The sequence below is a fragment of the Mastigoproctus giganteus genome, chromosome 6 (assembly GCF_048544385.1).
Source record: "Mastigoproctus giganteus isolate SK-2022 chromosome 6, ASM4854438v1, whole genome shotgun sequence".
In the NCBI taxonomy this organism is placed as follows: Eukaryota; Metazoa; Arthropoda; class Arachnida; order Uropygi; family Thelyphonidae; genus Mastigoproctus; species Mastigoproctus giganteus.
The window spans coordinates 150198864-150224403 of NC_143580.1; the positions used below are offsets into that span (position 1 = coordinate 150198864).

A 25540-nucleotide genomic window follows, 5' to 3' on the forward strand; every position below is an offset into this window, starting at 1 on the left:
TTGGATTTACTTAAAGATGTAACTACCATCAGGGGTAATGGGAAGGGTTTTTGCTTTCATAAAGCAACTAGAGTGGTCTCAGAGATTTTTTAACTTCTATATAGTGGAACCAACTGATGATGTTACCAACAGCAAAATGCATGGGATGCACATAAATTGTGATGTGACACAGTAGCCTATGTTAGATACAATCTATTCTGTTATCAAGTCACAAAGGAGGTTAAACAAGTGAAGGCAGATTATGAAAAATATTTGGCAAAGGATGCAAAGAAAAACAGAAAGACTTCTTTACTACATAAACTCTGAAAGGAAGGGGTTGAATCAGATTGGTCCACTTGATATCAATGGTTTGACTGTAGATCGTTCTCAGATAGCTGCTGAACTAATTGAGTATTGTGCCTCTACATTCACACATTTTATTCAAGAAGGAGAGGGCCAGATATTTATCAAACTCTAACAGGGAGTTAAATGATTTTGTAATAACTGAAAGCCAAGTGGAGGAAAAATTGTTGAAGTTAAACATAAGAAAGGCACCTGGGTGGATAACTGGATCTATCCAGTTATATTAAAGGAGGCAAGAAAGGAAATAAGCAATCCTTTAGCCATAATTATGAGAGCATCCTTGGACTGGTGATGTGCAAATTTATCTAGAATTCACAAAGGGTGATCAAAAGGTGACACAAGTAGTAGTAGTAGTAATAGTGGAATGTGATGCAAGAAAGCAAGTGTATGAGCTTATGCAGCATCAGCCAAAAAAAAAAAAAAAAAAAAATTCACACAACCATTCCCTCTAAATGTTTGTCCAGTTCCTCCTTAAATTTGTTTAACCTATCAACTTCCACAATGACAGATGGCAGTTTGTTCCAGCAATTAACAACCCGCTGGCTAAAGCCAAATTTCCGCACATCTATTCTACACGTCTTTCCTCAATTTGAATTTATGTTCCCTTAGGTTGGTAATCTGAACAAGTGGAAGAATCCCATCAGAATTCAGCTTGTTCAAGGCCTTATGCACCTCATTCATGTCACCTTGCAGGTGCCAGTCTCCAGCCTCTGCAATTTGCAGAACTTAAGCTTTCTTGGTAAGAGGATTCCCCTCACCAATCTTGTTGCCCTTCTCTGTACACACTCAAGCAAATCTATATCCTTCCTAAAATGAAGCCTGCAGATCTGTACGCAGTACTCAAGGCGTGGCCTGACCGTTGCCTTATACAGAGGGACAATCACCTCCTTTTCCCTGCTAGCAAAATTCCTGTATATCATTGAGAAAACCCCATGACCTTCCCCGGCAGCCTGTCTGTATTGCTCAGAAAACTTCATATCTGACTGCACAATTACTCCCAGGTCTTTTTCATTTTCTACCACCTTAAGTGTAGTGCCACACAGTTGGTACGTTCGTCTGGGGTTACTTATACCCATATGGGGTATGGGTAGAAGTAACCCTAGTCTTTGCATTTGTCAGTGTTAAACTTCAGTTGCCACTTGTCTGCCAATCTTCCCATATTTTCTAGATCCTGTTGCAGTAGCACACTGCCATTACTGTCGTTAACAACCCTGCTAATGTTTGTATCATCTGCAAACTTCTACACTAAGCCTGATATACCTTCGTCAATATCATTGATAAATATACAAAACAACAGTGGACACAACACCAAACCCCGTACGACTCCACTAATAACATCAGTCCATGAAGAGCAGCGCCCATTGATTACCACCCTCTCTCTCTCTTCTCCCACTCAACCATCCTTTTATCCATTGTAGCAACTTACCCTTAATACCATTCTGCTCCAATTTGTACAGTAGTCTTCCATGCACAACACTGTCAAAAGCTTTCCTGCAATCCAAGTATATGATATCAAAATTATTTTTTGTATCCAGTTCCTTTGTAACCACATCATAATATCGAATGAAATTTGTCAGACAAGACTTTCCCTTAACAAACCCATGCTGTTTTTGAATTATTGCTGCAGTCTTGTCTAGATGATCCTGCAATGCATCTTTAACCAGTGACTCCATTATTTTACCCGGAACAGAAGTTAAACTAACTGGTCTGTAATTACTCGTGTCACCCTTAGATCTTTCTTTGTGAATTGGGGATACATTTGCACATCTCCAGTCTGTGGGGACTTCCCCTAAGTCCAAGGATGCTCTCATAATTATGGCTAAGGGTTTGCTCAGTTGCTTTGCTGCCTCCTTTAATATGACTGGATAAATCCCGTCCACCCCAGGTGCTTTTTTTATGTTTAACTTCAACAATTTCTCCTCCACTTTCAGTTATTACAGAATCATTATGTACCCTGCTACAATTTGATAACCTTCTGCCATTTTCAAACATTAATAATTCCTCATGTGAGAATGTAGATGGAAAATACCCATTCGGTTTGTTTGCTCTCTGAGCAGGTTCATCAACAGTCGAACCATTGATATCAATTGGACCAATCAGATTCATCCCTTCCTTTTAGAGTTTATATAAATAAAGAAATGCTTGCTGTTTTTCTTAGCATCCTTTGCCAAAGATTATTCGTAATCTGCCTTCACCTGCCAAACCTGCCTTGTGACTTGATTACAGACTAGCTTGTAACTGCCATAGGCTTCTGTGTCGCGTGATAATTTATATGCATCCCATGCATTTTTCTTCTCTGTCACGAGTCTCATTAGTTCATTTGAAATAATTACAGACCTGTTAGTTTGACTTCTGTTCTAGGGAAAATAGTTGAGTCACTGGTTAAAGAAGCATCACAGGATCATTTTGACAAGACTGCAGCAATAATTCAGGATTATCAAGGGGAAGTCTTATCTGACAAATTTGATTGGATACTATGATCTGGTCACAAAGGAAATGAATGCAAAAAATAATTTTGATATCATATACTTTGATTTCAGGAAAACTTTTGATACTGTTGCATATGGAAGACTACTGTACAATATGGAGCAGTATGGCATTAAGGGCAAGTTGCTACAACTAATGTTATTAGTGGTGGCCCTCAGGGTTCAGTGTTGGGTCCACTGTTGTTTTGTATATTTATCAATGACATTGATGAAGGTATATCAAGCTTAATGTCAAAGTTTGCTGATGATACAAAGGTTGTCAGGGTTGCTAATGACAGTATACTGCTGCAGCAGGATCTGGAAAAGTTTGGTAGATGGGGCTGAGAAGTGGCAACTGAAGTTTAACATTGACAAATGCAAAGTACTGCATATGGGTAGCAGTAACCCCAGAGAAATGTACCAACTGTGTGGTGTTACACTCAAGGTAGTGGAGAATGAAAGTGACCTTGGGATAATTGTGCAGTCAGATATGAAGTTTTTTGAGCAGTGCAGATAGGCTGCCAGAGTAGTTGATGGGGTCTTTTCGTTGATATACAGGAATTTTGTAAGAAGGAATAAGGAGGTGATTATCAGCTTGTATAAGGCAATGGTCAAGCCACATCTTGAGTACTGCATACATGTCTGGAAGCATCATTTTAAGAAGGAAGTAGTGTTGGTAGAACTAGTACCAAGAAGATCAACAAGGCTGGTGAAGGGAGCAAAGAGGTGCTCTTATGAACAAAGGCTTAAGTTCTGCAAATTGCAGCTTTTGGAGACTAGGCACCTGTGAGGTGATCTGATTGAAGTGTATAAGGTGTTGAATGGATTGAGCAGGTTTATGCTGAGGGGATTCTTCCTCTTGCTCAGATTGCAAACCTGAGGTGGTATAGATCCAAACTGAGGAGAATCAGTTGTAGAATAGATGTGCAGAAGTTTGCCTTTAACCAGTGGGTCTTTGATTGCTGGAATAAACTTCCATCTTTTGTTGTGGAAGTTGATAACTCAAATAAATTCAAGACAGAAGTAGACAAATATTTGGAACGAATGGATCAGTGAAATGGGAAGGTGTTTTTTTTTTTTTTTTATTGGCTGATGTTGTTATAAGCTTACTTTCTAGCATCATATGCATCTGCTAATGCTCACTTTTTCCCTTAAACTTTGTAACCTGGTTGCTGATAACTACGTTATGTTTCTTCTTGTACTGTTAGATTAAAATCTCATAATCCCATCCCCCTGTTGCTTTTATTGCCTTTTTCATTCTTGTAATCAAACTGTTATATTCATTATATGAAATTAGCTTTTAAAGAGAACTGGTGTGTCTGAGTGGCCAATGTAGTGCAGTAGGACATTCATTTGAATTGACCTTTGTTTTTGTCATGTGACTGATAAATATGGTTAATAATCATTTGGTCAAAATGAATAGACAGAAATCCATATTATGTGCATGTTATTGTGCTAGAAGTATGAACATTGTTTTTTTTTTTTTTTTTTTTTCATTATGCAATTATTACTTACAGGCAGGAAAAACAGACGTCAAGAAAAGAGCAATGGGACAGATTGGAATTCACTCAACAGCAGCTGCAACTTCTGACAGAAGAAGTTAAGCATCAAATCACTCAGCTTGTTGAATTAGTAGAACAAAAGGTTGCTAATGGTCTCAGCGAAGAGATAAGGAGACTTTCTGTTCTTGTAAATGAATTTGAAAGGCCTTTTCACCCAGATAACATTGTGCTTGTTGTTTACAAAAAGGTAAACAGGTTTTAAAGAAAATATATAATTTCTTTATCAGATTTTTGTAGTTAAGTTTGCTGTTTTTATTTACATATATATATGCACATGTATGTGTTATAGTAACTATAATAAATTATATTAAAATTGGTATTAACTATTCCTTTAGTCTTTTTTTTTATCTTTTTAATTATATAATTCATGTTTGTTAAATTTAAAACAAAGTTGAAATGTAAACCCATGACGTATAATTTTTCTAAGTTCAAGTCCTTTTTCAATGTTTAGGCCACCAGTGATAATATGCCCATGGAAAGGATCTGTGAAATTGTCAAGTTTGGATTGTTACGTAGGCATGGTTGATCTTCCTTCAGTATTAAAGTTTTCCAATATTAATTTCTTTTAGAGGCGCCTCCGTACCCAGGTGGGAAGGAGCAGCAGTGTGTAGCACACGCTTCTTGATTAGACCGGGGTTTGAGCCCGTCACCACCAAATACAGAGGATGCGGAAAGGTCAGGGAATGACCACTGCATATCCCCGAAGCAATATGGCCTTAGTTGCTAAAAACCAAATAACAAAATAACAAAACCTAAAAACCTAAAAACCAAATAACAAACAACAAACAAACAAACAATTTCTTTTAGAATTTTATAATTGCAGATCATTACTCTTAGTAGCAGGCAGAGCTCAAATATGATGCGACCATTTCATTTTCCAGGTATTAGATGTTTAGATTGGTCAAGAATTTGGCTTCATTTTATGTCATTGTAGAATTTCTGTATAAAGTTAAGGTAGCAACATTTTGGCTCTGTGGAAAATTTGGCTGGTATTCAGGTTTTACTAATATCTAGTATGATGTGTAGTAAAGTTGGTTGCTAAATATAAAGCTTGTAGCTGAATTTCACTAGTGCTTTTAGATTGAACAGTGCGTAGCACATGCTTCTTGATTAGACCGGGGTTCGAGCCCGTCACCACCAAATACGGAGTATGCGGAAAGGTCAAGGAATGACCACCGCATATCCCGGAGCAATATGGCCTTAGTTGCTAATGCTCCTAAAAACCAAATAACAAACAAACAAACAAGCTTTTAGATTGAACAAGAATTTTTCCTCCTGGCTACATTGGTCATATTTTTATCCCAGTCTGTTAGTATCCTGTTGAAATCAAAGTTAATACCCACATTTTTATTTGATTTGTTTTGCCTCTGTTTATTTTCTTATTTTCAATAGAAGTTATTAGGTTGATTGTGAGTAGGTTTTGTACACTATTTTCCCTGTTTATATTTGTCCCTTTCTAAGAATAATCTGATCCTTAAATCTAATGTTTAATGATAGCAATTTGTTTTTTCTTAAAAATGTTTTTGTAATAGTGGTTGCTAATAGATTCAATAACAGCAAAATTCTAATACAATAGAACTTCAATTATCCATCGGGGTACGAGACCAAGACCATGACGGATAATTGAATGGACGGATAATAGAACATGTACATTAAAAACATTCCACATACAATAGACCGGGTCATCTAACATCTATTTTATTACATAATACATAACCTAATGAAATTTAATTAAACTTTAATTATTATTTAATTTTTACCAGGTCATCAAAAAATCATAGTACAGATATCTACATACATACCTATTTTTATAGTATAAACCAGAGCTATGATTCTCAATATGTTCTACATTGATTTCAATATTTGTAAAAGAATAAGAGAAGTTTACCTCAATATGATACATAGAAGACTTCTGTATGATACTCTTCAGAAATTATTAAAATGAATAAAACTTTAACGCAAAATGATTACAGTAAAATAAAAATAAATAAATATTCTTCAAAAAACATTGTTCCAAAGTTTGACAGGGTAAATTTAAATCATAAAATTTTGGGGATGAAACACCTAGCATTTGCCATCGTGCAGTATAGTTAAACTTGCCTTAACATGCTTCACATGCTTTCTTTTAACTTCTCTATCGCTTGATGTCATTTAAATTGTAAGGATTGCAAAATTATTTAATAAATAAAGTCACAATTCAGAAATCGCAGAAAGACTGTATACAACCTGACTGCATGATGCTTAAGGCAGACTGAGACCGAAACAAAGCGAGTCGGTAGACCTGCAGTTTAGTGTTCCAAGTCACGTTCAGCTCGCAAGTCACCGCCTACTCTTATCTGTTACCTGTAATCTGGGAAAACAGCTATTTGAACACATTTTCAGAAAGAATAAAAAACAATTTCCTGAATTTGATTATAAAAATAAAAGTAGGTAATTATCAAAACAATAATGGCAATAGGTAATTATTATTAAATTTTAATTAACAATAACACTGAAGTTTTGTATAACCTAAAAAAAATAATACGGTCGAGATTAATATGTACATTACTGTATTATTATTTGTTGGGTCCATTAAATCGAGGATTTCCTGTATATCAAAAGATACTGAAAAACAGATGAAAAGTGACTTGATTTCTAGTTACATAGTATAACTCACTTGATGAAAGCATGATGGATATTAATAATGTCACTGGTCATAGTTCTTCGTTATGGTCAAATGTTCACAATAAATTCAAGAGGAGTTGTGCATATTATCATCAATGCTACATACTACCAAATGACCTGACATTTTCCAAAAATTAATGGAATTTGTATATTTTGGTGATGGAAGAAAATTGGATTCAGAGAAAAAACTATATTCTGTAGCTATGGACAGTGCTTCAGCCATGTTTGGAAAAAAAATATTAGGTTTATAAAGTTATTTGGAAATGAAATTGGCCACCCCAGTTTTATCATTTCATTTTGAAATTCATGAAGAAAATTTGTGTTCTAAAGCATCTGCAAAGCAACTAAATGAAGTTATGAGTGTTGTGGTGAAGATCATAAATATAATTGTTGCATGCTCAGATTTTAACATATAGGCAATTTAAATCTGATTTGGATGAAATTGTGTCTGAATAGTGTTGCTACATTCAGAAGTTTATTGGCTGAGCAGAGATAATTGTAAAAAGATTTATAGCCTGTATCAATAGAATTGAAATATTTTTAAATGAAATTGGAGAAAACTACTCACAACTTAGTGATCGAACTTGGTTAATAAAACTCAGAATGTTAAATTGCTGATATTCAGAATCATTTGAATGATTTTTGATTACATGTTCAGGGCAATGGGCTCATCTTTTTTTAAAAATGTATGAAGAATGGAAAATTTTTTGTAACAAACTTATTTTATTTGAAAATTATATACGAAACCTTTAGGCACCTCTGTAGCCAGGTGGGCAGGAGCAGTAATGTATAGCACGCGCTTCTTGATTTGACTGGGGTTCGAGCCCTTGACCACCAAATACGGAAAGGTCAGGGAATGACCGCCACATATCCCCGGCGCTATTTGGCCTTAGTTGCTAATGCTCCTAAAAACCAAATAACAAACAAACAAACGAAACCTTTAAAATTTAAGTACTTCCCATCAGTGCGAAGACATGTATATAATGGAGATAAATGGAGAAAATTTGGACTTGAATTTTTTGAGAAATTATATTGGTAACATAAAAATACATTTAAAAGAGATTCCGAAATTTAAAATTACGTGGTTCAGTGTTTTCATTCATAATTAATGATGAGGAAATCAATGAAATGGATGTGTAGCATTCATTTCATTGATGCACATCCATTTCAAAATGCTGAAGTGGATGTTGCACATCCACTTCAGTATTTTGAATTTGTATGAATTGACAATTTGCAGATGGAATTAATAGAAATCAGAAGTTCAGCATCATGGATAACTAAATTCAAAGAATGGCACTGTGAATTAGGAAAAAATGATTCAGATCAATTAAAAGTAATATATGAATGTTGGGATTCTCTTCCACCAAAATGGAAGAAAACCCCAACATTGAGAATCCCAATTGGAGCATGAAAAAAATTTCAGTCACCATTCTATCTGCATTTGGTTCTTCCTATATGTGTGAACAAATATTTTCTAAAATGAATGTGTTAAATCCTTTACAAAGCATGCTAGCAAGAGAGAATTCATAATCATGTGTCTATTAAAATTAACAAAATACCAACTAGATTTAGTAAACTTTTTGAAAGAAATTCAGCATCAAGGAAGCAATTTAAAAATTCTTACACTTCATTACTAAAATTTATATTTAAAAAATGTATCATTAAATATTATTATTACTATGTGTATATAGCTGTATTTAGAATTGAATTTAAAAATAAAAGATTTGTGAATATATTTTTTTATTTAATAATTACATTCTACATTATCTGCAATATATCTAATAGTTTTTATTACCCGTCAACTGTTATGACTCATAAAATTCAAAAAGCAAGATGTGACCCACTGTAGAAAAAGGTTTCCGACACACTGGTGTGCATGCGTGTATATATACACCGGATATATTCAGGTGTATATATACTCCTGAATAGTAAATAAAATAAATTTACTATTCGGGAGAACCTAGTGTCAAAATGGTTAGAGATAGTGCTGTGAAAATCGGTGGGTATATCATTTAGGGTATGGGGAAGCGATTTGTAGCAGAAAAAAAAATTGTTCAAATTTCTGCCACCAGGGGAGAAATTGGCACTGTAAACATGAGATAGAATACTTAACTTAGGATTAGATTTTAATATAGAACTTAGAAATCTACAGATATTGTTCTATGTGCTTTCCTTCACTTGAGATGACATTCTGAAAATGGAGGACTGCTTTGCGACAGATTCGTGTAGCATCTCATTGGGGATATTGACTACATGCTGTTTAATGCTTGCTTTCAAATCGACAAGGATCTGTATGCTGCCCCATAGCCAGAAACCACAGGGATTGAGATCTGCTGATCATGCTGGCCAGAATTGTGGAAAGTCTCTAGAAATGATGCGATCATTTTGGAATGTTGAATGGAGCAGTTCCTTCACTTGTCAACCAACGTGGGGAGGGGCACCATCTTGCATGAACACTGCAGAATCCAAGCATTGCCTTTCTTGCAGAGTGGGAATCTCAGAAGAGTGCAGTACCATGCACTAGTTACTGTACACCTTACGGGGAGGTTCGAGCCAGTCACCACCAAATATGGAGGATGCAGAAAGGTCAAGGGAATGACCACTGCATATTCCCAGAGCAATATGGCCTTAGTTGCTAATGCTCCTAAAAACCAAATAACAAACAAACAACCACCTTACGGGGGGGGGGGGGTCCATGAGGTGTAGGCTCTTCAAAGAAAAATGGTCCGATTATAAACTCTGCTGTGAATCCACACCATACTGTAATGTATGGACTTTGTAGTGGTCTTTCATGCACAGTAGATCGACGAGAATATTTGGCAGTTTTGTGCATTTACATCTCCACAAAGAATGAAATGGGCATCATCAAGACCACAAGATCATTTGAGCCCATGTATCGTCAAGTTCCATACGAGCCAGAAATCGTAGAGCAAAGTCTATTCATTGTTGCTGATCACAAGTCTTTAGTTCTTGAACTACGTGAATCTTGAACGGGAACCAGCATAAAATTATTCGAAGCACTTTACGTACGATAGACCAAGGAAGGTTCAAGTCTCTTGGCATACCTCTGGCAGGCACTACTGGCTGGTAGTGTTTTGCATTCTGATCATTGCAACCGCAACTTCATCCATTACCTCCATTCCAATACGTGGTCGTCCCCTGGTTGGTCGCTTCAAATTTCTTTATTAGTTTTCGAAACCCCACTGACAAAGTCAAAGGTCCTTTATGCAAACCTTTAAGTTTCTGATATTCACGTAGTGCTGCATTAGCGTTACTATTATTCTGGTAGAGTGGTTTAACTAAAAGAGCATGTTTCTTTTTTGTAAGAGCTATAATGATTGACAGTAGCTTTGGCATTTCTGCTTTTAAATGACAACTTTTACATATGTGCAGCATCATTTTTACTAATTTTTTTTCTTCTACAAATCACTTCTCCTTACCCCCATACCCTAAATGACATACCCACTGATTTTCACAGTGCTAACTCTAACCGTTTTGACACTAGGGTCTCCTGAACAGGGAAACTTATTTTATAACCACCTGGTATATACAGGATGATTCACTACCAGTGCGACAAACTTGCAGGAGGTGTAGGGGGCACAAAGACGAATCAGAATCACATAGCATTGCAGAGTCGGAAATGCCTTCGTCATGTGGGAGGTCGCATGAACAAAGAAGCAAAGAAAAAGAACAGAAACAGCAACTTGTTAGTGTAACAGAAATCATTTTAATGACAAGTTTTACATTGGCAAAAAGCCATGCTACAGATGTTCGAAAGTTCAACCAGAAGCAGTCACACAGGCTTCCTAGCGTCGCCGTATGGAATCCTAACATTCTGGAAGATTCCTGGTGTGTCTCAAATCTCCCCGGCAGCTACAGAGATGCGAGCGATGAGGTCTTCAACTGAATCAACGGGGTTCTCGTACACCAATGTCTTTATTCGACCCCAGCAGAAGATGTCCAGGCATGATAGGTACGGCAATCTAGCAGGCCAATGAACTGGACCACCACGACCTATCCAATGCTGTCCAAATGTAACGTTTAGGTGTTGGCTGACGTAATTGGTGTAATGTGGGGGAGCCCCATCATGCTGGAACCACATTGAGCGGTGCAACGACTGAGGAACATGTGCTTCTTCAATAAGTTCGGGCAGGACTTGCTGTAGAAAGATCAGTTATGCCCAACTGTCCAGACGAGGGGGCAGAAGGTATGGTCCAATGAGGTGGTCTCCAACAATGCCGGCCCAAACATTGACAAAGAAATGGCGTTGAGTTGCACGTGTTTGCGTACCATGGGGGTTCTCCAAAGCCCACAAATGGGCGTTATGTTGATCGAAGGTTCCCTCTCTTGTGAAACTTGCCTCATCCGTGAACAATACAGATGCCGCAAATGCACTGTCTGCTGCACTCTGTTGAAGAAACGAAGTAGCAAAAGTCCTCCGGAGTGGATAATCCGCAGGCTCCAATAGTTGGACACATTGCAGATGGTATGAACTCATTTGGTTTGTTGACAGTATCCTCCATACAGTGGATTGGGAAATACCCAATCGTTGGCCTATCGCTTGAGTACTTGTACTCGGATTGCCTTCTGCAAGACGTAGGACATTCTCCTCATTGTCTGGCGTCCTCGTCGTTCGCTCTCGATTCATGGTACCTCTCGTGAAACAACCAGTCTCATGTAACCTTCTGTGCGCACGTGCAAAATCGTATGATGAGGAGCACGCATGTGCAGGAAACGTTCCTGGTACAAGGGCAGAGTGGTGCGCCCGTTACAGTCCGCAGCTCCATACGCGAGGTGCATGTCGGTCAGTTCAACGTTTGAATACTCGTCCATTCTACTGCCTCGGGAACCGGTTTGCAAATGCTGACTTCCAGTGGGATCGCTGTTCATGCGACCTCCCATTCAACTTCCTCTACCGCATGACAAAGGCATTTCGGACCCTGCAATGCTATGTGATTCCGATTCGTCTTTGTGCCTTCTACACCTCCTGCAAGTTTGTCGCACTGGTAGTGAATCAAAAACAGATTTCTCTCTCTCTCTCTCTCTCTCTCTCTATATATATATATATATAAATTACTGTTTTAGCTGTTATAGTGGTTTACAAATTTATGGGTTCAGGATGGCGAAAAGTTAGTTTCAGTACAGTAAGACACCAGTGCACCTGCCTCACTGTAAAGAACCATGGAATAAGGTGGGCAAAGTTCTAAGCGCACTATTTTAAGAAATAGTCCGCTTAGAACTTTTGAAAATATGACAAATGCATAGAATGTGTGGGACCCACACTTCAACAAGTACAAGCAGCTATAGCCAAGGGGGGGTGGGGGTAATACAATAATATAAATGACACTTTTAGAGCATACATTTTGTTATTCATTATTTAATTAATAAATAAATGGCTTTTGTATTAAGGAAAAATTAATGTAATAGTATTATGGAATGGTATAAGGTTTAATAAATTTGAACTAATAGCATAGAAAAGGTAGAAAGAAATAATATATAAATAAATATGTAAAGAAAGAAAGAAATAATACATAAATAAATTAATGATGATAAACCAAGTTATATATTATTTTATCAAGAAGCCACAGCGTGGCTGTGGCTATATAATATATAACCATTGTCATGTGACCACACAACTGTCACCGTGGTTATATATATAATAGCAAATGGTATGGAAATAATAGGCATGGAAAAAAGTGTGGTAAAAAGAGCAAAGAAACAATTGAGGACAGTAGTAAAAAAGGAAGGAGGATGGAAGCAATATGTATCTAAAAATTTTAACAATATTAAATATAAGGCAAATATAGCCAAAGTTATAAAAGTTAAGCCAATAAATATATATATATATATATATATATATAATAAATAAATATGTTTATTTGTATGTATGTATATAAAGTTAATGTTAATTCCAAATATGTAACACTGACATAAATATCATAATTTTAATTTGATAAAATAGTAAGTCTAATAATACACAAGTCAAATCAACAACATTGTTTTGATAAAAAAAAATTCATTCTTAAATATCTGTCAAGAATGGAGTGTGTATTGATTGTGCCTTTAGTCGAAGTCAAAAGAATTACTGGGAATAGCCATAGGTTTCTTGTCAGCGTAATTTGTCTTCATGAAGTCATATCAAAGTCAACTCTTTATGTGGACCTGGAGATAGTATGAACAGGTTGGCTCACACCAAGTTCACCTATCTTAAATTATAGTATTCCAACTCAAGGAATTTTCTCTGGTAACATGATGCTTCAAACGTACAGACACACTTTAAAGACATTCCCTGTTTTATATTAACCTCAACGTTTACTGAATTAGCTGTTTGAGAACTCTTCAGGACCATTATCTCCTGCCCCTTTGAGTGAATTGCAAGGACTTATTCAGTAGCATATCTTAAATTATTTCCTGGCTTAATATTTATATATTAAACAAGGACAAAAATTTAGGAAATAGTTACTTTAAGAAAATAATTATTGGTCATTCTTATCTTCATATTTTTAATATGAAGATGAGAAAGACCAGTAATAATTTGACAGTGACCTAATGACCAGTAACTGGTTATTGTATCTGCTATATCAAATTTTCATGTTATAAAAAGAACAACAGTCAACATTATCGTGAATAAACAGAAAAAAAGTTATGCTTTTTTTATACTTTTAAACTTTTAAAACTTTTTTAAAGTTTACTTATACCTGTTTCTAAGTTTTATGATATTTTACTATGGTATTATGCAAATCTTTTTTTATTCTTTTTTTAAGATATGTTAACAAAAAATGTTGAAGAACTTGTCCTAGGTAATGACAGGAATAAAGATATTTTAAAGAATTTTTAAAACTTTCGTCACGAAAGTTACAAAAGAGTGAAACATTAAAAAAAAAAAAAAAAACACTGGCAATTCACTTAAATGTAGTGCAAAAGTCTTTGGCATACCAGCCCTCTAAAACGTTATTTGAGTACAGTAATACCCAAAAGCTACTGGTTAAACTAACTGTTTTTAAGTAAAGTTTCTGTCAGTAAGTATGTCCAGTGCCGACCGGGCTAGCCAGGTGGGTAAAGTGCCTGCCTGGCAACCCAAAGGTCGTGGCTACGAATCCCGCATCTGGCTTGGATCAGAGTAAAAATTGCAAAAAAAACCTTGGGAGGTGCAATATGGCCACAGAAGCCGATGCGCCAACAACTAACAAAAAAAAAAAAAAAAGAGTATGTCCAGTAAGACAAATGATTATATAGGCAGTGTAATTATATATAAAAAAAAGTTCAAGTGTATCACAATGTGCTCTGATATGTATGATGAGATATTAAAAAATGGTGAGATATTAAACTGTCTTGTCTTCGTAGCATAGAAACTTCCATTGATGCATGTACAATAAGTAACTCCATTGTTTTATGTTGTGTTGGTAACATTTCATTTCAGTAGATTCAAAAATTATTGCAAATTTTAAATTGGAAGCATTCAGGGAAGTGATCATAGGACCTTCTAAGCTTTTTATGCAATTAATAGATACTGTTCAAGGTTGAGACTGGTGGCAGAGAATAAAAATGCATGGGGTGAATATAAATTATCATTTGACACAGCAGCCTGCAGTAAATATGAAGTAGTTGGCAGTCAAGTCACTAAGGTTGTTAGACAACTTAAGGCAGTTTCTGAGAAGACGTAGGCTAGGAATGCAAAGAAAAGTAGCAGAGAATTCTTTGCTTAAAGAATTCTAGAATGAAACTAGAATGGCATAACTAACTATTGGTGATCATGTTCAGATTACTGACAAACTGAATAAATAATTTTTATCTGCACTCAAAAGTAATTTTTAGCGATGGGAGATCCAGACGTATAGCAGTGATTTGGTGGGAACTGAGAAGAAAGCAAAAATGTTGAAGCTATGCCAACAGGTTTAGCTTCAACAACTTTGGACACATTGGGTTTGAAGTTTCAAACTGTGTAGAAAAAGAATTTTGAGCTCCTAGGAACAGATAAGTTTTTAGAAAAATTTTCCTTTTTTTTTTGACTTAATACATCAAATTGTATTCACTGAACAGCTTAATAGTCTTAGTCACATTCATTAGCTTATTTTTAAATTTAAAAGTTAAGTTTGCTTGAATTAATATTCGTAAAGCTTTTGAATTGATTTTGCGTGAATATCATAGCATAGGTGGGAATTTCTATAGGCAGACAAGATCTAATCTAGAACAGAACATATCACTGAAGCATAAGAAGGCTATATACTAGACCTATTATGTACCATTTGTGACATATGCATCTAAAACTTGGACTATGAGGAAAGAGGATGAAAGTAGAATGCAGGGGCCAGAAATGAGGTTTGTGAGAAGCATTGGTCCTTGAGGTTGTCACAGACATTCTCTTAGATATGCCAGACAAGCTGTGGCGCCTCTGTAGCCAGGTGGGAAGGAGCAGCAGTGCGTAGCACACGCTTCTTGATTAGACCGGGGTTTGAGCCTATGACCAAATACGGAGGATGCAGAAAGGTCAGGGAATGACCACCGCACATCCCCGGAGCAATGTGGCCTTAGTTGCTAATGCTCCTAAAAACTAAAATAACAACCAGACAAGCTGTACTCGCTACCTGGGAGTCTAAAACGCTGATGCAACTGATAATTGGGTGACACTCAAGTCAAGTGAACCCAATCTTGTGGCTATTCCAAACCTCGTTTTGTTTGGCATTACAAGAATGCAAAATGGGATGACCTGCGAGATTTCTTTTCTTCTTTTCCTTGGTCGGATTACTGTTTCAAAACTTCTTCGCCCAATTTTGGCGAAGTCCGGACGGTCCGTGATAGCCAAATCCTCTGCTTGCACCTTCACGATGGTGGGACTGTTAGTACTCCTAAGTATAACCTTAACCTCCATGCACAAGTACATGGTGGGTGACCACCCAGGTGTGAACCAACGTAAGCAGAGTCGAGGTGTGGTGCCCACACCACATGGAGGAATGCCGCCCCTCTTTGTTACCAGACAGTACTAGTTGGTAGATGACTCTTATCAACCAGCGAAATACCACCACTTTGCTTATTGGAGGCTTGAAGTGGTGGAACCCATGTTTAGTCTCTAGAGTTAAGTTTCAGTCAACCCTTCCCCATCTCTTCCATCATGCAATATGATTGATGACTTTTGAGGTTAACAACGTGGCGAGAACCATTATTCCTTACATTTCGAGGGTACAGCTCTAAAACGGTGTTCGCAAGCCGGCCGCTAGTTAGCCGGACCGAACCTGTTGGTAACTCTCTAGGAGGCTTCCGGATCAGCTAGTGACTGGAGGGAGTCCGAGTAGAGTGTATGCGGCGGGGGGGGGGGTTATGTCAAGGATCTGGGTTTATTCTTACCATGTGTATGCCATATCCAAAAATTTCATTACTTCATACAGCATGTCCCACTCACTTGTTCTTCCTATTGAATACACTATGAATTGTCAAACTAATAGAGCAAGCTTATCTGCGAAAAGATCTAAACCTCCCAATCACTTCCTAATTCATTTTATAAATATACGTGATCTCAGTTCTAATCTCAACGATGTCCATTTCTACTTGCAGTCTGCCAAACCCCATGTACTTTTTCTTACAGAATCTCAGTTATCAGTTGAATCAACTACAGCTCACCTCAGTTGCCCAAATTATTTGCTGTATGATTCCTTTTGCCTCAAATGTGGTACTTGTGCATATGTCCATTCTGATATTCTATGTCAGAGACTTGGTATTTTGAAATCTCCTCTCTTCGATGTTCTCTGGCTTAAAATCTCTCTATCTCATTGTGTCAAATTCATCTGTTTTCCCTACCGTTCTCCCAACTCTCCTGATCAATTGGAGCTCTTTGACTTCCTCTCTTTGCAACTGGACTTTCTCCAGTCCAACTTTCCTAACAGTGAGGTAATTTTTCTTGGTGATTTTAATGTTCACAACTCCAGATGCCTTCCATTTCCCAAGTCACAGTCACACCGACCCAGCTGGTCAAGATGCTGAGACTTTTGCAATTACAAATGACCTTGCACAGATTGTTCATTTACCTACAAGAATACCGAACAATCCTAATCATACAGCCAACACGCTTGATCTTTTTCTCACAAACAACCCTTCTAAGTACACGGTTGAAGTGAGAGGTCCTTTAGGCACTTCAGATCACAACTTGGTGATTGTCTCTTCTCCAATGGAGCCTTTATGATGTCAACGTTTGCTCAGATCGTGTCAGTGAAATTATTCTTGCAGGAATGGAATCCTTTATCCCCTACTCCACTTTAATACTGCAATTACAAATGACCTTGCACAGATTGTTCATTTACCTACAAGAATACCGAACAATCCTAATCATACAGCCAACACGCTTGATCTTTTTCTCACAAACAACCCTTCTAAGTACACGGTTGAAGTGAGAGGTCCTTTAGGCACTTCAGATCACAACTTGGTGATTGTCTCTTCTCCAATGGAGCCTTTATGATGTCAACGTTTGCTCAGATCGTGTCAGTGAAATTATTCTTGCAGGAATGGAATCCTTTATCCCCTACTCCACTTTAAAATCTCGTCCTTTATCTAAACCTTGGTTTTCCATTAAAAGTGCTAAGGCTGTTCAAGAGAAGAACGTTGCATATCGTAATTAGCTTGTTTCTAATTCTTCAGTTTCATTTTCTGCCTACACCAAAGCTCGCAACAGTTGTAAAGCAGTTATTAATCAGTCCAAACTAGAGTTTAAACAGGCTAAGAGTAGAAAACTTGCTTCTTGCCCTAATGGTAGCCGAGCATTCTGGTCTCTTGCCAAAGCTATTGCCGCAACTTTTGCCCATCTCTGTCAAGACCAGATGGTTATGTTGTCACTGCAGCCAAGGATAATGCTAACCTGCTAGCATCCAATTTTTCTTCCAACTCATGTATTAATGATCTTGGTAAAACACCTTCCACCATTGCCAACATGCTCCATTCAATGCCTCCTGTGGTCTTCTGTCAAAAGGATGTCAGAAGGATTTTGACGAATCTTGATGCTAAGAAAACTCCAGGTCCCGATGGTATTTCTCCACTTGTTTTCAAAACCTGTGCTCCTGAACTTATTCCTATTCTTTGCTGCCTTTTTTCACTTTCTTATTCCAAAAGTGTTTTTCCTTCTTCTGCTTGGAAATTTGTTTATATCCAGCCAGTTCCTAAAAAAGGGTGACAAATCCCTCCCATCTAATTATCGCCCCATTGCAATTACTTCTACCCTTTCTAAAGTAATGGAGAAATCAATTAACCCCCAACTCTTAAACTACCTAGAAACCTTCTGTCTGATCAACGATCACCAGTACGGATTCCGTCAGTTGTCGATCCACTGGTGATATTCTGGCTTATGTTACCCATTTATGGACAAATTCAATGGAAAAGTTTTGTGAAACACAAGCAGTTGCTCTTGACATCTTAAAGGCTTTCGATCGTGTTTGGCTTAAAGGTCTTCTAAACAAGCTTCCATCTTATGGTTTCAACTGTTATTAGTAATTGGTTATCCAGTTTTCTCTCTGATCACTCACTGAGGGTGATGGTAGATAGCTCTCTGTCTTCCAACTTTTCTACTCATTCACCTGCATGAGTGGAGAAGTTAGAAGACAGAGTATATTAATAACCTCGTGTATATTAATGACCTTCTTCCATTGACTTGAAATCCTGTCCATAGTTTTGCTGATGATAGCACATTGCATTCCACCTGGCATTTTGAGAAATGTTGCCCTGCTCAATCAGCTACCAATTCCTTAAATGCCGATCACCAGGTAATTCTCCAGTGGGGCAAAGACAACTTAGTTGATTTCTATCCTTCTAAAACTCAGTCTTATCTTATATCTTGCAAAAAGGATTCTTCTGCTCCTATGATTATCTTTGGTGACACTCTGATTTCTAGGCATAATGATACATCTCTTTTGGTGATTACCCTGACTTCTAATCTCTCTTGGCACAATCACATTAGAAATATTGCTTCCTCTGCATCTAAAAAACTTGGTTTTCTCTTTCGCCCTTGGCGTTACTTTTCTTCGAAACAGCTGTTCACTCAGAACAAATCGCAAAACTGCCCTACCTTGGAATATTGTTCCCACATTTAGGGTCATGCCTGCAAAACCTCTCTCAGGCTTCTTGAGTCTGTTCAAAAGAGGGCAGTTAGGTTAATTAATGATTCATCTCTAACAGAGTCTTTCCATTCACTGTCTCATAGACGTACTGTTTCTGCTGCATGCCTCTTCTACAGATATTTCCACGGGCACTGTTCTTCTGAATTGGCTTCTATAATTCCTGCTTTCTATTTCAAAAACAGTCCGAACATATGCTGCCAACATCCATTTACTGTCGAACTTCAAACTCGCCTAACCAACTTTTCATCTTCCTTGTTTATTTATTCAACTTCCGTTTTCTGGAACAACCTTCCTTCATACGTATTTCCTGAAAATTACAGTCTACAGAAGTTCAAGGCCAATATCAACAAATATCTTCTTTCGTCTTCTCAACCTCCAACCCAAGCATGGTACTAAGTACTATAGGTTCTAATACCTCTCGTGTTTGGGGTTTACATAAAAAAAAAAAAAATAATAGCCGAAAAGATGTTACAAAATCAGGAATGATGCGATTTGGGAGAGAATTCGGATAGAAATGCTCCAGAGTAGGACTTAAAGTTCCTGTTTGAGTTGGTTCTGAATGCCAAGAGGATGAATGAGAGGTGTTTGCCAAGGAGAATGTTTGATTTACAATTAAGGGACAAATGACGGGGGGGGAGACCAAGAATGAAGTGGCAGAACATGGTAAAGACGGATTCCATTAAGAGAGGAGGAAACTGGAATGAAATCAACAATGGCAAGAAGTACATTGACAGGACATGGTGGTGAGGCTTGGTCGTCAACCAACGGAACAGCAGAATGATGAAAGATGATGTTAATCATAGCACATAACTAATAGTGTAGTGCATGGTAGAGGAATTGTAGGATTGTAATTATGAAAATTCTACTCACATAAGCTGCCATACTATTTTTGTTTTTAGCTAAGAAATTTTACTTTTAGGAAAGCTCTAACTAATTTAAAAAAACTATGAACAGAAGAGTATGGTGCAACATATAACTTTAGCTTGATAACATAATATGTATTATTTTAAATATGATAACATAATTAAATTCAATTTAAATGGAAATCATGCCCTAGACTAGAGCAGCAAAGCACTGCTATGGCTGTAGCCTGGAAAACCAAATGGTACAATTCCCTATGCTACTTCTGCAATGATTGCAGATTTCTGAAACAGGACATGATATATCCAAGTGGAATGTGTTTGTGTGTGTTCAGTGCAGGGTGTGAAGAAATTCGGGACTAACCCTGTGTTTTGATAAGCATTTATTATTATTATTATTATTATTATTATTAGCCATATGGTACAAGGAAACCTGAGGCTTATGCTGCACCACCCAAAAAAAAAAAAAAATTCTGAATTAACCTGAGAGAGAGAGAGAGAGAGAGAGAGAGAGAGAGAGAGAGAGAGTAATCACAGGCATCAGAAGTAGAGAGGAATCACCAAGAAAGAGAAGAATGATGATATCCAGCTCAGGACTCTGGGTGTTCCATGAGAGCTTGAAGAGGTAGGGTTGATGCCCACACAGGAATTAATCTTTTTTGGGGGGGGAGGGGGTCCGTTATGATCTCAGCTGCCTAACTCCAGTACCAGAGCTGAGACTTGTGCACTAGCAACGATGGAAGTCCTAAAGAAATCCTCAAGGCAGAACAGAATGTGCTGGTCCCACAGGAGACAAGTATTGTCTGTGACTCTTTTCACAGGGAAATGAGAAATACATTGATTAAGGAGAATAGGTGGTATAGGACCAGGGTATGTGTGCCAGGGGCAAAAGTAGATGGCATTGTAGAGCAGATATCATCTTTTAAGGGCATAAAAGGCTGTACACATTGGCACTAATGATATTAAGAGTAGTAGATCTAAGGACTTACTTAACAAGTACAAGGCAACGTTGGGGGAAAAAGTCACAAGTTAGGATTGAATTTGAAAGTGTAATCAATTCTGTCCAGACACGATAGGAGGGAGTACATGTCAAGTGCCTTGTCATTCATTTCGGCCCTGGAGAGAATGTGCAAGGCTCATGGAGTAAAATTTTTCTCAGCGTGGTCTATGGTTGTTAATAGGAGAGACTGTTTTAGGGATGGGATATAATTAAATAGAACAGGTGCAAGAATATTTGCTGATGCTTGCACACACTGAGGAATAAGTTCCAAAGATTTGAAGACAAATCAAAAAATATCTTATCCGATACTGACTTTAAAGAAGCCAAATCCCTAAAGTAAATTAGGAAAAAAAAAGAGACAATAATGGAGAAGAGCCAGTAAATATTGAAATCCTAGAGACAAGATTTGCATATCTACTTTCAGTGTTATAACTGATATACTTGAGAGACATATGAAAAGAAGAGGTGAAGTGTACAAAGAAGTGTGAAGTAAATTTTCCTACATAACATATGTACCTGTTTGATGAACAATATTTACAGATTTTCCAAACTAGTTAAATTATACCCTGTTAATTAAAACAAATCTTTTCGGAGAATTACAGCCATTTCACTGTTATATGTGTGCAAAGTATAATAATACAGGAAAAAAGAAATTAAGTCATATCGATCTTATGACTTAATATTGAAAGATGAAATAAAATTTTGTGCTAGTGGGTACTGATAAGTTTTTTGGAAAATTTTATCAGTGTCTTTTTGATTTATTAACTTATTAAATTGTGTTTGACAAATAGTTTAATAGGCTTATTCACATTCATTAGCTTATTTTTAAATTTAGTTAGCAATTTTGTAAATTACAACTTATTATTCATTACTATGTAATTAGTATAACTGTGAAATAGTATGGTTCAGTTGTGATAAATAAGTAGGTCGAAGTAGGTAGAATCACTTCTTAGGCATTTTTTTTTTTTTTTTTTGTTTTAGCTTAGAAATTTTACTTTTTAGTAAGGATATCTCATCTTTTATCCAAACCTTGGTTTTCCAGTAAATGTGCTAAGGCCATTCTGGAGAAGAATGTTGCATATTGTAATTGGCTTGTTTCCTATTCTTCAGTTTCATTTTCTGCCTACACCAAAGCTCGCAACAATAGTGAAGCAGTTACTAATCAGTCCAAACTAGATTTTGAACAGGCTAAGAGTAGAAAACTTGCTTCTTGCCCTAATGGTAGCTGGGCATTCTGGTTTCTTCCAAAGCTTTTTTTTTTTTTTTTGCCTAGTGCAGCATAAGCCTCAGGCTTCCTTGCACCATATGGCTAATAATAATAATAACAACAACTTTTGCCCATTTCTGCTCTCACCTCTGTCAAAACCAGATGTTTCTGTTGTCACTTCGGCCAAGAATAAAGCTGATCTGCTAGCATCCCATTTTTCTTCCAACTCATGTATAAATGATCTTGGTAAAACTCCTCCCACTATTCCCAATGCACTCCATTCAATGACTCCTGTGGTCTTCCGTCAGAAGGATTTTGACGAATCTCGATACTAAGAAAACTCCAGGTCCTGATGGTATTTCTCCACTTATTCTCAGAATCTGTGCCCCTGAACTTACTCCTGTTCTTAGCCCCCTTTTTTTTTAGTTTCTTATTCCAAAGGTGTTTTTCCTTCTGCTTGGAAATTTGCTCATATCCAGCCAGTTCCTAGAAAGGGTGACAAATCCCTCCCATCCAATTATTGTCCCATTGCAATTAATTCTACTCTTTCTAAAGTATTAATTGATTAACTGCCAACTCTTAAACTACCTAGAAACCTTCCGTCTGATCAACGATCACCAGTATGGATTCTGTCAGTGTTGATCAACTGGTGATATTCTGGCTTACCCATTTATGGACAAATTGAATGGAAAAGTTTTGTGAAACACAAGCAGTTGCTCTTGACATTTTAAAGACTTTCGATCATGTTATATAGGTCTTCTAAACAAGCTTCCATCTTATGGTTTGCCAACTGTTTTTTGTAATTGGTTATCCAGTTTTCTCTCTGATCGCTCACTGAGGGTGATGGTATATGGCTCTCTGTCTCCAACTTCTCCACTCATGCTGGTGTCCTCCAAGGTTCAGTTCTTTCCTCCACTCTTTTCCTCCTGTATATTAATGATCTTCCATTGACTGGAAATCCTATCTATAGTTTTGCTGATAATAGCACATTGCATTCCACTTTCCATTTTGAAAAACTTTGCCCTGCTCAATCAGCTTCAACTTCTCGAATATCTGCTACCAATTCCTTAAATGCCGATCTCCAGGTAATTCTCCAGTGGGGCAAAGACAACTTAGTTGATTTCTATCCTTCTAAAACTCAGTCTTGTCTTATGTCTCTCATAAAGGATTCTTCTGCTCCTATGCTTATCTTTGGTGACACTAAGATTTCTAGGCAAGTTGATATATCTGTTTTGGGGTTTATCCTGACTTCTAATCTCTCTCTTAGCACAAGCACATTACAAATATTGCTTCCTCTGCATCTAAAAAACTTGGTTTTCTCTTTTGCTCTCGGCGTTACTTTTCTTCCAAACAGCCGTTCACTCAGCACAAATCGCAAATCCGCACCCTACCATGGAATATTTTTCCTACATCTCGGGTGGTGCCCCCAAAACCTCTCTCAGGCTTCTTGATTCCATTCAGAAGAGGGCAGTTAGGTTAATTAATGACTCATCTTTAACAGTGTCTCTTCACTTGCTGTCTCATAGATGTACTGTTTTTGCTGCATGCCTTTTATACAGATATTTCCATGTGCACTGTTTTTCTGAATTGGCTTCTTTCTTTCCTCGTTTATTCATTCAATTGCCGTTTTCTGGAACAACCTTCCTTCATATGTATTTCCTGAAAATTACAGTCTACAGAAGTTCAAGTGTAATGTCAACAAATATCTTCTTTCGTCTTTTCAACCTCCAACCCAAGCACGGTACTAAGTACTATAGGTTCTAATACTTCTCGTGTTTGGGGTTTTCATAAAAAAAAAAAAAAAAGAAAGAAAAGAAAGAAAATGTATATCTTGAACTTAATAGCATAAGATATAACATAAAATGTGATGGCATAGTATGTATCACTGGATTTAGGAATTTATTAGCTTAGCTTAGTATTGTCAATTTATTTTTAATGAAAAGAACTCCAAACACGAAAGTTATCAAAACCTATAGTACTTAGTACCATGCATGGGTTGAAGGAGTTTAGGAGGAAGAGGATGCCTGAAACTTTTTTCTCGTGACTAAACATGGGTTTTACCACTTCAAGTCTTCAATAAGCAAAGTGGTGGTATTCCACAGTTTGATGAGAGTCATCTGCCACCTAGTGTTAGTATTAGTACATATTGGTATTATATTATAGTATTGTATTATTAGTGCTATTTTATATTAACATTTGTAGTGGTACTAGTTAGTATTATTAATAGTAGTACCTACTTATAGTTTGTGGGAGAAGGGGAGGGATGCCGGAAACTTTGCTCTAGAGACTAAATATGGGTTTCACCACTTCAAGCTTCCAGTAAGCAAAGTGGTGGTGTTGCACCAGTTGATGAGAATCATGTGCCACCTAGGCTTAATTAAATTGATTAATTTTATTAATTTTCATTGTTGATCAATTAAATTGAATTTAAATGGATATCATGCATCAGACTATTTAGCTAAGTAATGGGCACAAAGTCGCAGCAGTGCTGTGGCTCGGGTGAGAACTGAACAGGATGATCCTTCTACCAATTGTAGCCTCACAAATTTGTGCAAATTTAGTATTAGTATTAGCAATGGTCACATGGTGCAAGGAAGCCTATGGCTTACACTGCACCAGCCACTTACTGGAACAGGATATGATACAGGCAAGGGAGGGGGTGTGTGTGTGGGTGTGGAAATTAGGTGCCAACTCAGCATTCTGATGGGCCTTTATGAGAGTTTGAACAGTAGGATAGATGCCTTTGAAGGAATTAAAATAGGAGACCCATCAAACTCTCAGCTGCTCAACACAACACCAGAGCTTACATTTGTGCATCAGCCAAGGCAGAATTCACTGGTCCCACAGGAGATGATTATTGTTGTCACTCTATTGTCAGGGTAATGAAAAATGTATTGTGCAAGTAGGATAGGTGGAATAGGACTAGGGTAAGTCTGCCAGGGACAAAAGTTGATGACTTTCTAGAGTAGTAGATATCATTTTTTAAAGGCACAAAAGGTGATATTGTTGTACCTGTTGGCCTTATGGTATTAAGAGTAGGAGATCAGAGGGCTTACTTAACAAGTTCAGGCCAGTGATGGGATAAAGTTGAAAGTTAGGATTGAATTTGAAAATGACTGCAATTCTGTCCAGACATGATAGAAGAGAGTATATGTTGAGAACACTGTCAATCAGTTTGGCCCTGAGAGAATGTGCAAGGCTCACAGGGTTGAATTTTTTTAATGGCCTGTGCTTATTAACAGGTGAGATTGTTTTTATAGGGATTGGATACACTTAAATAGGAGTGCAAGAATATTTGCTGATGCTATCGAGGCAGTGATAGGTGGGTCAGAAAACTGCTAGCTT

General features: G+C 37.2%; 1 protein-coding gene across 2 annotated transcripts in view; it reads left to right on the forward strand.

Moving 5' to 3' along the window:
- Window positions 1-25540, forward strand: part of Marf (Mitochondrial assembly regulatory factor) — a 495171-nt gene that overhangs the window by 332932 nt on the left and 136699 nt on the right. For both annotated transcript variants that reach the window (XM_090376530.1, XM_090376532.1), the window contains exon 11: window positions 4325-4556. In XM_090376530.1, coding sequence (XP_090232656.1) covers window positions 4325-4556 — 232 coding nt within the window. The remainder of the gene's footprint in view (window positions 1-4324; window positions 4557-25540) is intronic.